Source organism: Vidua chalybeata, chromosome 11 (assembly GCF_026979565.1).
Source record: "Vidua chalybeata isolate OUT-0048 chromosome 11, bVidCha1 merged haplotype, whole genome shotgun sequence".
NCBI classification, from domain to species: domain Eukaryota; kingdom Metazoa; phylum Chordata; class Aves; order Passeriformes; family Viduidae; genus Vidua; species Vidua chalybeata.
Genome location: NC_071540.1, coordinates 20,689,689 through 20,701,650, shown reverse-complemented (window position 1 = coordinate 20,701,650; position 11,962 = coordinate 20,689,689). Strand labels below are relative to the sequence as shown.

The window sequence follows — 11,962 nt, the reverse complement described above, 5'->3', positions numbered from 1 at the left end:
AGGGTGTTCCTCATGAGCAGACACTGAATTGGGGGTGAGGAGCAAGAGAAGCTCTGGAGAGACTCCAAACTTCCTACACAAACCCCTTTAGAGAGGCAATGAAGTGTATCACTTCAGTGAAAACTCCGGGGGATTTAGGAACAAGATCACCCCAAGTTACCACAACCAGCTCTGGACTCCAGAGTCCTCCTGGTTCCTGGTGCTCATTTGTAGTCAAAGGCTCTTCCCCTCTCTGAAAAAGGCTCCTTCTAAAAGCAGAATGTCTCCTAGCAACAGCTGATGCCGTTGGCTGTTTCTAACACAGCCTCAGCATGTGGCACCCTCAGGAGCTGCCACATTCCACCAGAACTTGTTTTCACATTATGTTACTGTAACCCAGGGGAAGAGTTCAGAACAGTTCAAACTTGAGGTGTTATTTACTCAGTAAGTCTCAAGTTTTTTAACAACAGTCATGTTTCATAAGGTTCTGATCTGCCAAGCTGCCAGTGAGCCACTCTCCTCCCTAACAAAGTACCACACTCTCACGGCAGATGACAAAAGGTAGGAAAAATGAACAAGACACAGTCTCAACTGCTTTATACAGGTTCTGACCTCTGACTGGTTTTAATAACTTCATTCTGGTATTATAGTCTTAATTCAGCCTCACTGGTGTTTTAGCTGACCGCTCAAAGCACGGTCACACCCTGCAAGGTATAAACGCACTGAACAAAGCTCCTGCGTGGCAGCAAAGAACCCAGAGACCCAAACTCACCACTTGCCTAATTAAAACGAGCCAGCCATGTTGTTCCCCTGGTTCTGCAAGGACACGAGCAGGTCGTCTATCTTCTCCATGTTCTGGTTGGTGGCCATGGCCGAGGGCAGCGGCGGGGTCTCGGGGAGCTGCTGGGACAGGAGCGCCGGCACCGCGGGCTGGGCCTCGCCCTGGGGCTGCCCGGGCTGGCCCATGGCCATCAGCTCCTCCGGCAGCGCCGCCGGCCCGGGGGGCAGCAGCTGGCCGCAGTCTGGGGGACAGAGGGACATTTCAGTGCCTTGGCACAGGCCAAGAGCTCCCTGAGCAGAGCACACACGGCTGTGACCACGGCCCACCGCCAGCTGTGCGCCCGCCCTGGGAGAGCCGCTCCAACCTGCTGTAAGCAGCACCTGCACCTCTCACTGCTGGGGCTCACGGGCACCCACAGACCTCTGCACACAGAGAAAGGCTCTGCATCCCACAGAACTGGTCGTGGAGGCTGGGTCCAGAGAGGAGATACGGAAAAGTGCAGGTTTGTACTGCTAAGTGCACTTTAACAGACGCTCTTCTGGACTCTACAGCTTCTAAAATCCTTAACTTTCCTTCAGCAAGGTGAAGAGAGGCAACACGTATATTATGGAAACCAAAAACAGCAAGAGAAATGCTCTCTTAGGAGAGCACAATCATTCTTAGATTAGATATTAGTGAGAGACTCTTCCCTGTGAGGGTGGGCAGGCCCTGGCACAGGGTGCCCAGAGCAGCTGTGGCTGCCCCTGGATCCCTGGAAGTGTCCCAGGCCAGGTTGGACAGGGCTTGGGGCAACCTGGGGGAGTGGAAGGTGTCCCTGCCATGGCAGGGCTGGATAGGATTTGTTTTAAGGTCTCTTCCCACCCAAACCACTCCCTGTTTCTGTGGCAGCTCTCCACATGGTAAGCTCAGCATCAGGCACTGGTCACTTACTGTTCTGGATGCCGAACAGGAATATTCCCGAGGTCTGCTGGGATGAGGCAGGGGAATTCTGCAGCTGGTTGATGGCACCTCCCGCCGTGTTGTGGAACAGAGGAGCCTGCTGCTGGGGAGGAGAAGCAGTTCCTGGCATTCCTGCCATGCTGTTTTGGGAGGAGTACATGGGGGACTGCTGCAGCTCCGGCTGGCTCATGCTGTTCTGCAGGGCAGACATGGAAGCTGAGGAGATGAAGAGGGTGACTTGTTGCTCTTGAGAACTTGGGGACCCTTGGACCAGCTGAATCTGGGGTGAGTTATGGAAGATGGTTGGCTGCTGTGCTTCAGCCTGGTTGGAGCCAGGATTCTGGAGAGACGACACTGTGGTCTGACTCTGGAATTGCATGGGCTGCTGTTCCTGATTCATCGAGGCCATGTTGGACTGTGGATGAAAAATGGACTGGCCTTGTTGCTCCTGATTGGTAACCGGGTTTTGGTTTGGATTGAAAATCATGTTCTGCTTTTGGGGGGCCATTGTACTCATTGCATTTTGATTGCTGAACATCATGTTCTGCTGCTGCTGCTGTTGCTGCTCCTGAGATGGAGGGCTGCTCTGGATAGCAACAATCGAATGCTGAGGCTGGAAGATGGCTCCTTGTTGGTTCTGAGGGATGGAGCTGGACTGGATGGAGCCCAACGACACTTGGGACTGAAACAAACCCTGCTGAGCTGGCTGAGTCTGGGGCTGCTCCTGGGGAAGCATGGAGCTCTGGATATGAGAGATCTGTGTCTGCTGCTGGAAAGAAGTCTGCTGTTCAGTGTTTGCTGCTGTCTGAAGAGGAGAAATGGGATTTGGGCTTGTAAAGAATGACATCTGCTCTTCCTGAGTGGCAGGGTTGCTCATGGAACTCTGGGAAAGGAACATGTTGGCAGACTGCTGGTCTTGAGGCACCGAGGAGCTCTGCAAGACACCCATGGCATTCTGTGAGTGGAACATCGGGGGCTGCAGTTGGTCAGAGGAATTAGTGTTGGTCTGGTTGTGGACAATGGAATTTGAGCTATGAAAAAGGGATCCTTGTGTTTCCTGGGATATATTCTGAGTGTCACCAATAGGGTTCTGAGAGTGGAAAAGCTGAGCTTGTGAGTGTGGAGACTGCTGGATGAAGCTTCCTGACTGAATTGACATCATTTCTCCACCTTGCTGGAACAGACCCCCGCCCTGCTGCTGAGTACCACTGGCCTGGACACTCATCATGGTCTTGGTAGATGAGAACAGATTAACCTGGGACTGACTTTCCCCACTGTGCTGCATCTGAACCATGGTCTGAAACACAGAGCTCTGCATCTGTTTGCTCTGGCCCGAGGCCTCTTCTCCCTCTGCAGAGCTCGAGGGCTGGAACATGGCAGCGCCGTTGCTGGAGACCGGCTGCTGCGCGGGGGCGGCCGCCTCGCCGCCGGACACCCCCGGGGACGAGGAGAACAGCTCACACTGCATCTGCATGTCCTCGCTGGTGGACAAGCCACCCATCATGTGGGACGCCTGCTGGTACACTGGGGACTGCTGCAGGGCTCCGTTCCCCGCCGTGCTGGAGGAGAACAGATCCGACTGCATCTGCGTGGCCGCCTGGCACATGTTCTGCTGCATGCCCATCACCATGGCTGCTGACGTCTCCATGGCCTGCTGCTGCTGCTGCTGTTGCTGCTGCTGGTTGGACAGGGCACCTTCAGGCTGGGAGTGAACGTTCTCGGCTCGTCCAGGCAAAAGGTTCTCCGGTCTGGAATGGACAGCTGTGTCTGAGGAGGAAAACATCCCGGGATTCACGCTGTTCTGTATCTGGCTGACCTGCTGAAAGATATCTGCGTTCAGCTGATCCTGGACATCCTCGCTGCTGTCTGAGCCCGAAAACAAAACGGAAGATAACTGCTGCTGAGCTTCCAGGACCTGCTGCACCAAGTCAACGTTCCTGTTGCTGCCCGTGGCGGTGTTGGTGGGGAAGTTGCCAGCCTGGAGCTGCTGGATGGTGTTCTGGAGCTGACTCACGCCGCTGGCCGACGAGAAGATGCTCGAGGAAATCTGCTGCTGCAGGGCCTGGGCCGGCTCCGAGAGCGTCGGCTGCTGCTGCTGTGAGGCATCAGTCAGCTGTGACAGAGTCACCACTGTGCCATCCGACTGCAGCACCTCCCTGGGCTGGGAATCCCTCGTCTGGAACTGCGCAGCCTGCTGCAGCAGGGCATCGCTGTTCTGCAGCTGGCCCGGGGCAGACACTGCGGAGAAGCTGCCGGGCTGGGAAATGTCCTGCGTTTGGATGGTGCTCAGGGTCTCTGGGTTGTACACCTTGGGCTGGATTTGCTGCTGGTTTTCACTTTCAGAAGGTAAATGGGAAGCAGAAGTTGATATGCCAGACATGCTGTTTTCCAATGTTTGCTGAGTTGGTCCAACCACATTTGAAGCCTGAAAAGAGCAAGACATTCGGTAATTTATAAACTTACTGGGGTTATGCAAATACAATTTCCCAAAATCCCCGATGTCCAGGGAAGATCAGAGGGACATGTAAGATGTGAAACCCAGACACACCCAAACTAGCAAACAAATGATCAGCAGTGGAAACGCTACTACAAGGATGGAATCACAGCACAATTTAATGAAAGCAATGCTAAGAACTGATTAAAAGAATATTCTTACAGTAATTTACTGGTTCTGTGTCACAGGATAAAAATCCCCATCATAGGGTCACTAACCCATCAATCTCTCTGGGGCCAGGAACCAGGTGAGTTACCAAAGGAAACTGTGTTTTACTCACGCTCTGTTATTGTGTTTTGCCCAGACTGATCCCGGACATGGCACTTTCCCTGTCTATTACTCTTCTCCACTACTAAAGCATGGACCAAGGAGCAGATGTAACTCAGAGTCTGAAAGCTGCTGTGCTCAGCCCCCACCAAACCCACCTGGAACTTGGGGGGAGAGCATTTTTGTGCACTTACTTCCATTGGAGCCACATCTTCGTTCTTGATCATACTGCTTGGCATGAGTGGAGTTATCAAGGCACTAGGAAGAATGTTCACCTTCTCCAGGTTACAGCCCGTGGCCTTCACTGCTGCAGCCACAAACAAAAGGAGAACAAGAGGGGCAATGGTGAAACCATTCCATAACACCCTTTAAGTAAATTACAGAATTACTCTTCGACGTAAAGCAGCAGATCTCCACACCCTAAGCAAATTTAAACCTTACAGTAACGTGGCAGTAAAATTTCTGCACATGTGTATAGAGTGAGGAAGGACAGAACAGACCAAGTACATACAGCAAACAAAATTCTCTCTGGTTCACAGTCAACCTGGAGCAGAACAGGTACAGGAATGAAGCATCAAAGAGGAGCTGACACAGAAACCCCCATGAGAAGGTAAATTCAGATATATTGCACAAATTAACTGAGGACATGAAGGAACAGCAACAGCACGTTGTGTTCCAAGAGGCAGCAGCTGTTCTCCTGGAGGAGTTGGGATCTTCCCTTGGTTAAGCTGCACACTAAATTAGATGGATGTCAGGCTTACCCTGTATATTAGTTTATATATCTGCTTAAACTAACACTACGCAGTTTCTAATTCATTGTATTAACTCCAATCCTAGGCTTTTTTGTTATTCTTCACTTGCAAACATGCTAAATAAAGATTAGACTGCAGAGCCTAATGCATGAAAAATGAAACAAAAATTAGCATTATTTTTTGCCTTTTTGTTCTATATTAGCTTGTACTAAAATATGCTGATAGGAATATTGTTATAAAGTAAGTTTCAGAGTCAGAAAATAAACCTCCCTGTAAGAATAGGGGCAGATTTTATAAGCACAGACTTATCACAGGATGTCTGATTCATTTCACCAAATCTGGGTAGGAATTCATAGTTAAATTATTGAGAACACTGATAAGAATCAATTTAGTACCTTTTATAGCCTCTTCAAAAGAACAATGTTGGGCTGGGCTGGAGATTTCCTTCTTCACATTAACATTCAGAGTCCCAGCTGCCGAGACAAAACACATTGAGAACTTCCTTACGTTAAATCAGCAAACAAGCCAAAAAAACACAAAGCAAACCAAAACAATTCCTTATAGCTTAAAGAAATTCAGGTTCTTTGAAACCCACACAAACCTTTGCACTGTCTATTGTGATACAGATAAATAAATAAACTAAAATACATGAAGTGGGCAAATTGCAGCTTTCCTCAGGATAAAGCCTGGTGGGATTTCTTGGTTTATTTGGTGCATTGTATGGGATATGTTGATTTTTTTTATCGTGCTCAGCTTCATTTTGACCCTTTAACTAGAAATGGATGCTGCTATATAAGAAGAGCTGTCACGAGACAGCTGGAATTTGAAGTATTTGGCACATAAATGGGAAAAGCAAAGCCTTTGGATTTTATTATTAACAGAGCAACACTGGCCAGCAAGGGGGCTTTGGGAAGATCCACGTCACTCAGCATTCCGTGCTGAGCAGGTGAAATGGCCACTGCTCCCCCAGTGCACCCCACACACCTGGCTCTGGAGTGTAGGTGAAGGGCTGCACGTCGTGAGATCTCCCAGCGTTGGTCACCACGTATATTCCCACAGAGACTGCTGAGGTGATTTGCTGGTCGTGATATGGTGGCACCTTCACAATAAGGTGATTCTGCAAGGCAAAAAGATCACATTTTCTTACTACTGATCTTCATTCTACTTACTTACAACAAAAGACAGAAATAGGCTGACAAAACAGCATAAATAAAAGCCCAGGGCACTGGGGGCAATGCACATGTGGGATACTGCCCTTGGGGATGGGAACAGGATGGCACTTTCCTGACAACCAAAGAGTCCATAAAGAAACTTATTTGTGTCAAAAAAGAATAACTATTCCGTAAAACATTTCAAAGTGGAACAAAAATTCAGCCAGTTATAAAGTCTATGCTGCACACACAATCTCCTTCCATGGAAATTGCTGGGAAAACTGAATTAGGCCTTTTAGTTCCATTGTACACAAGGGCAAAGATCTGCTCAGCAAACTCACTGTGGGATCCAAGCTCTCAGTTAGACACTGAACAATCATACTGGTGTAAACCCAAAATCATATTCCACCAGACTCACAACAGACCTTACATGGAAAAAAATAGTATTATTTCTAGAAATGCACAGAAAGAGGGAAAGGCTTGATTAATTTTTCTTTGGAAACTGAGTCAGTGTATTTTTTAAATTAAAAATATAATAATAGTAGTAATAATAATAATAGCAGTAGTAGTGATAATAAAAGTAGTGATAATAGAAGTAATACAGACGTACCTGATGAAATAATTCCATGTCAATTTCAGCTTCTGCCTTCCAAGAATTCTCATCTAAATGAAAATTAAAAAGCCTAGGTTAGAGCAATTTGTTTCAGTGCCTTTGACTCTGCTCCTCAGTCTGCTCTCCCCAAGTGAGCTTTACCCAGCAGTGAAACCCCGACCCCAGGCTCTGCTCAGCACCCCAAGCCAGCCCTGCTTTCACACTAACCGGAAACATTCTCTTGGAAAATCACTTTTGTTCCCTTTAGGAAGTTCTTGCCAATCAGAAAAACTTCCTCTTCACCCTTCACTGAACAGCTGTGGAGACTTTTCTTTAGGATCTCTGGGACTCCCGCTGGCTGAGCTGCAAGGGAAAAAAACAGAGTCGGGAATCAAGAAAATATCAACATCCAAACCAAACCACTTTTACTTACAGGGTTATGAAGGGAAAACTAAAACTCCTGAGCTTCTTTCTTTATCATGTATTTCATGATAAACTCTTCAGAATATAACCATTTCTATTATTTCCTCACCAAACATAATGAGCTCACAGAAATCACACTCAGCTCAATGATCCACTAATAATCGTTTTCCTTTTCTCCTGCACTTACTACATCTTCAAGACAAAACTCCCAGTGCTGGAGCCAAAGCTCAACAAGTGCTCAGAAGAGAAGGAAATGTGGTGCTGTAATTCCCTGGTGTAGAGTGATTTCCAGAGGCATCAACCCTTAGACACACCTGAAGCCTACCTGCAAATTCAGCCTCTGGGTCATAAAACTTTATTTTTTTGTGAAGCTTATTTTGTTCTGCTCTGCAAAAGAGCAGGAGGAGTGATTCCCTTATTACCTGGAGGGCTTTGCACAGTTTTTTTTACGACAGTTTTCTGTCTGGTGCAAGAACTAACCCAGGGCTTGGAGCAACCTGGGGTCCCCTGGCCCCTGGCAGGGGGTGGAATGGGATGAGCTTCAAGGTCCCCTCCAAATCCTTGCAAGAATCCCATCTCTGGAGTTAGGAATTTTAGCAATTTGAATCAAATAAACACGCCAAGAGGATGTGGTTTTGCAGACACACATCCCTGGATGCCCCTGTGCCAGAGGTCCAGATGATGATTTATATCATTCTTAGCATAAACTGTCACTGCTGCAAACCATTCCTACTCTTCTTAAACCTTAAACCAAACAGGACCACGTGTGCTGAATACAAATGAGCACTGCAGACAATTTAAACAGAGGTACATTTTAAAATTATGTGCTTTGACACATTTAATACAAAATAATTCTTGTTTCTAATGGAGGTTCCTCAACCACATTTTCTCCTCTCCACAGCTTCCCAGGGCACACACCCAGACTTGTGTTTCTGCACTTGCCTGGCCCACTTTGAGTGTTTAATAACAATATTCTCTGGGCTTACTACACAGCAGAACATACATCCTGTACCACTCCAAATTATTTAATGACCTTTCAGAAAGGATTTTTCTACAACTCTGGCTGCAGGTTCCCAGGCAACCGTTACGCAACGACTGAACATGCTCAAGGCACATGAAAAGAGTAACTGGATTTAGGTTTGCTAACAAGTTAACAAAGCCTATTTAAAACACAGCCCTCAAATAAAGAGCCTGCAGCTCCTTAATGCCTTTTCTATGGTTTCAGGAACATTATAAAACACAACATAAACAGGCTCTGATGAGTGCAAATGCAAACCTTGTTGTGAAGGTACATTACACACCTGTAAGTAAGGTTTATGTAGCAAACCAACCCAGTGTAATGTGCCTGAGGAGATGATTTATATTCAATAAACAACACATTTCATGCCATTTTGATCAGCCAGTACCCATGTGCCAGCACTATTTGCTTGGCCAAGGTCTACTGCAAGTCCCTGTAGCTTTGGCATAAGTTAAGACAGAAGCACAGAGTCCTGGAAGGAGCTGCAGGAATTCCCCTTTCAACCTTCACACCATGATCAGTTTTATTCACATATTCCCCAAAGACACAAGTCTGACCAGAGTATTTTGTTTCTGTGATCTAAGACTTCCAGCAGTGGAGACACTGTAAAATTCCTGGGCAACCTCTTAGCAACTCACACAATTGAGAATATTTTCTTAGCAAGTGACCAAACCCCAGCCTGCCAAAAACCAAACCAATTTACTCTCTGCATCAAATACAGCTTTTTTTAGCTCAACAGCCTATTTTAAAATCAGTCTCTCAATGCTTCATCTCAGACTCTCAGCTTCTACTCACAATAGCAAGTTTTGGACTGTTAAAGAAAACATCAGGTGATTTCCACTCCCTTTTTCTTCTATAGGTGAAATAATTTTATCTTTAACCAGAAAGTTACAAACAAAAGAAATACAGGAGTGATTATGAGATTTTATAGAAAATGTTTTTATCTTAAATCTGAAACTTAGTATCAGATACTCCATTACTGTGAAATACCACCATGGTCTACTGACTGCAATGGAGCTGCAAAGATGACTGCAGTTCTCAAAAATAACCCCCCAAAATCCTTTTTATACCATGGCAAGAGCACGATACAAGTGCCCAGGAGCTTCTCTACTCTTTCATGCATAGACAAAGCTCTGCATCTCATTCATCAAGATGAGCTTTAAGGTCCCTTCCAGCCCAAACCATTCCATGATTCCACAATCCCCTTTTCCCTTTTGGTCAGTGGAACCTCCCCAGCCAAGGCAGCCATCTGTGCTCGTGCTAAACAGAGCAGTTTAATAAAGAGCTATAAAAAGTTTTGTTCTTGCACTGAACCAGAACAGATTCAGCCTCTGGCCCACGCAAGGACCACAGCTGAGAGAGCCAGGCTTGCTGACTTACTGCAAGTCCTGTCTAGCACTGAAAGCTGAGGCATGAATGTGACAATACAGAAGAGACTCAAAGTACTAACTGTTGTTTTTCAAAGCAATCACAACAAAAACGGTGAAATTTTAGGAGGCAAAAAATTAATTGAACTGAAGATCAGGAATTGTGTAACTATTTTTCAATACTGGACAATAGTTTTAACTATTACCCCACCACAAATAAAAATCAATCCACTTGATTTCAGCTACAGCAATTCTGAATTATCACCGATTAACACAGGCTAGGTTTTTTACCCCTCAAGAATCAGAGCATCATTTAGGTTGGAGACCATCCAGTCCAAGCTGTGCCTGATCCCCACCGTGTCCCCAGCCCAGAGCACTGAGTGCCACATCTGTTCCTCCCTCGGGCACCTCCAGGGCTGGGGACTCCACATCTCCCTGGGCAGCCGCTGCCAATGCCTGACCGCTTTCCATGCCGAGATCCCACTAAAAGCCAGACCCCTCTACTCTCAGCTCCTTGGTTTGACACTCACTGCACAGAATTGGGGAAGAAGGCGTCTGCAGGGTCAGGGTGGAGCCGTCCTTGCGCGTGATGTTGACGCGAAAGACGAGCCGAGCGCGGGTGCTTTTCTTCTTGGAGCCGGCAATCCCTATCCTGGCTTCCACATCAGCATTCCTCAGCTTCAGGATTCCCACACAATCAACCCTAACAACACAAAACAGAGCAGAATTTCATAGTTTAGTAAGTTCAGCGTTTTTAACAGTCTCTCAAGTAGTTTCATAAGCCAAAGTCAAAAGCCTTGAGGTAATTACAGAAATGTTATTAGATTTCTTTTTATTTACATGAAATCTATGACCTTTTTCAAGTTTTCATTCAACCCTGCCTAATTTGGATGATGAATCATGGCAGAAAGGCATATGAAAGCATGAATAAAACAGAAAGTGCAATATAATTCTGGTAAGCGTTCAATTTAGAATCATAGCTCTTCATTCTTCCATCCCCAGGGCGAGATCTGTGTTTGCAGGATTATTGCTTCAAAATATTCTGCATTCACTTAAAGAAAGCAGGAGTAGAAGAAAACTTACTGTAGTCATATTATTTATGTTCAGTGGGACTTGGAAGTGACAGATAAGTCCTCCCTTAAGTGTGGTCCTAGGGGAGATGTACAGGGCCAGGTGAGTGATGCAGTGGTGGCTTTCAGACAGGCTCCATGCAAAATGATTTAAAGCAAAAAACAGCCAAAAAAAGCAAGAACAGCAGAAGCAAACACAGCCTGATGTGTTAAAAAGAATACTGCTATTTACCCAGGATTTTGGGTTCTGTGTCCCAAAAGCACAGGGACCACCTGCTATCTCCTGTGAGTACACTGAACTGCAAGCAAGAGCCAAGGAGCAGAGAGAGGAGAGCACCGAGGTGTTCAGACTTGAACTATAACCCACCATCCAATGGGAAAAGGAAATCGGTTCCCAAACCCAAGCTAATAAAGGCAAATATTCCTGGAAGAGCTACTCACGCCAGCGTCATGTTGTTGCTTGGGTCCAGCCCCACCTCGATGACAGTGGTGCCCTCGATGTCCACCTCCTTGCAGGGCGTGGTGTTCCTGCCCGTGACCCTGCAGGCCTGGTAGAACCCGTGGGGCTTCACGCGCCCGGAGTCGTTGCCCACGAACACCTGCAGCACCACGGGCTCGTTGTGGCCTTCCAGCTGCAACAGGCCAGGTGGGCAATTAGCACAGGAACAACAATTAGCTGTTATTATTCATATCTGGCTTCTAAACCAGCCTGAATCCCGTCTACCTTCAGACAGAATTATCCCAGCTGCGACTCCCGCGTCTCTCACGACCTCCTGTCCTCACCCCAACTGTGACTATTCCCCCCTCTCTTCCCAGGATTCTCCTTCCCCTCCCAGCATCTACATCCACCAGTCAGCCAAGAAAGAGAACGTTTCCTGGGGCTGATTCCAGAGGTGGAGAGGTTTTGCTGCTCAATATGTGTACAGCCACTGGCATTCCAGGACCTCACCTGCATGCCAGATGCATTTTGAAATCCTCCTGAAACCAGATTAGAATTGTCCAATAGCTGCAAAACCCCTGAAGGAGTTAGAATAGGATGAAAGGGAAGCAGAGGGAGAAATGGGCGACTGAATGGTCCAACCATCCAACTGCATAAGCCCAGCCTTCCTTCAGACATCAAAATAAAAAT

General features: G+C 47.0%; 1 protein-coding gene and 1 long non-coding RNA gene across 6 annotated transcripts in view; one reads left to right on the top strand and one right to left on the bottom strand.

Moving 5' to 3' along the window:
- The window catches only part of NFAT5 (nuclear factor of activated T cells 5), a 55,457-nt gene that overhangs the window by 6,694 nt on the left and 36,801 nt on the right, over positions 1–11,962 (bottom strand). For 3 of the 5 annotated variants that reach the window (XM_053953007.1, XM_053953010.1, XM_053953011.1), the window contains 9 exons: positions 11,275–11,465; positions 10,294–10,466; positions 7,184–7,318; positions 6,974–7,026; positions 6,197–6,329; positions 5,608–5,685; positions 4,655–4,767; positions 1,691–4,124; positions 752–1,001 (listed from right to left, as the gene is read on the bottom strand). In XM_053953007.1, coding sequence (XP_053808982.1) covers positions 763–1,001; positions 1,691–4,124; positions 4,655–4,767; positions 5,608–5,685; positions 6,197–6,329; positions 6,974–7,026; positions 7,184–7,318; positions 10,294–10,466; positions 11,275–11,465 — 3,549 coding nt within the window. In that variant the 3' untranslated portion in view covers positions 752–762. The remainder of the gene's footprint in view (positions 1–751; positions 1,002–1,690; positions 4,125–4,654; positions 4,768–5,607; positions 5,686–6,196; positions 6,330–6,973; positions 7,027–7,183; positions 7,319–10,293; positions 10,467–11,274; positions 11,466–11,962) is intronic. The other 2 variants (XM_053953008.1, XM_053953009.1) reach the window with 2 other exon arrangements.
- On the top strand, positions 328–11,225 carry LOC128793657 (uncharacterized). Its single transcript, XR_008432852.1, has 3 exons — positions 328–540; positions 5,000–5,070; positions 11,095–11,225. It is a non-coding gene; the product is annotated as an uncharacterized LOC128793657 (long non-coding RNA).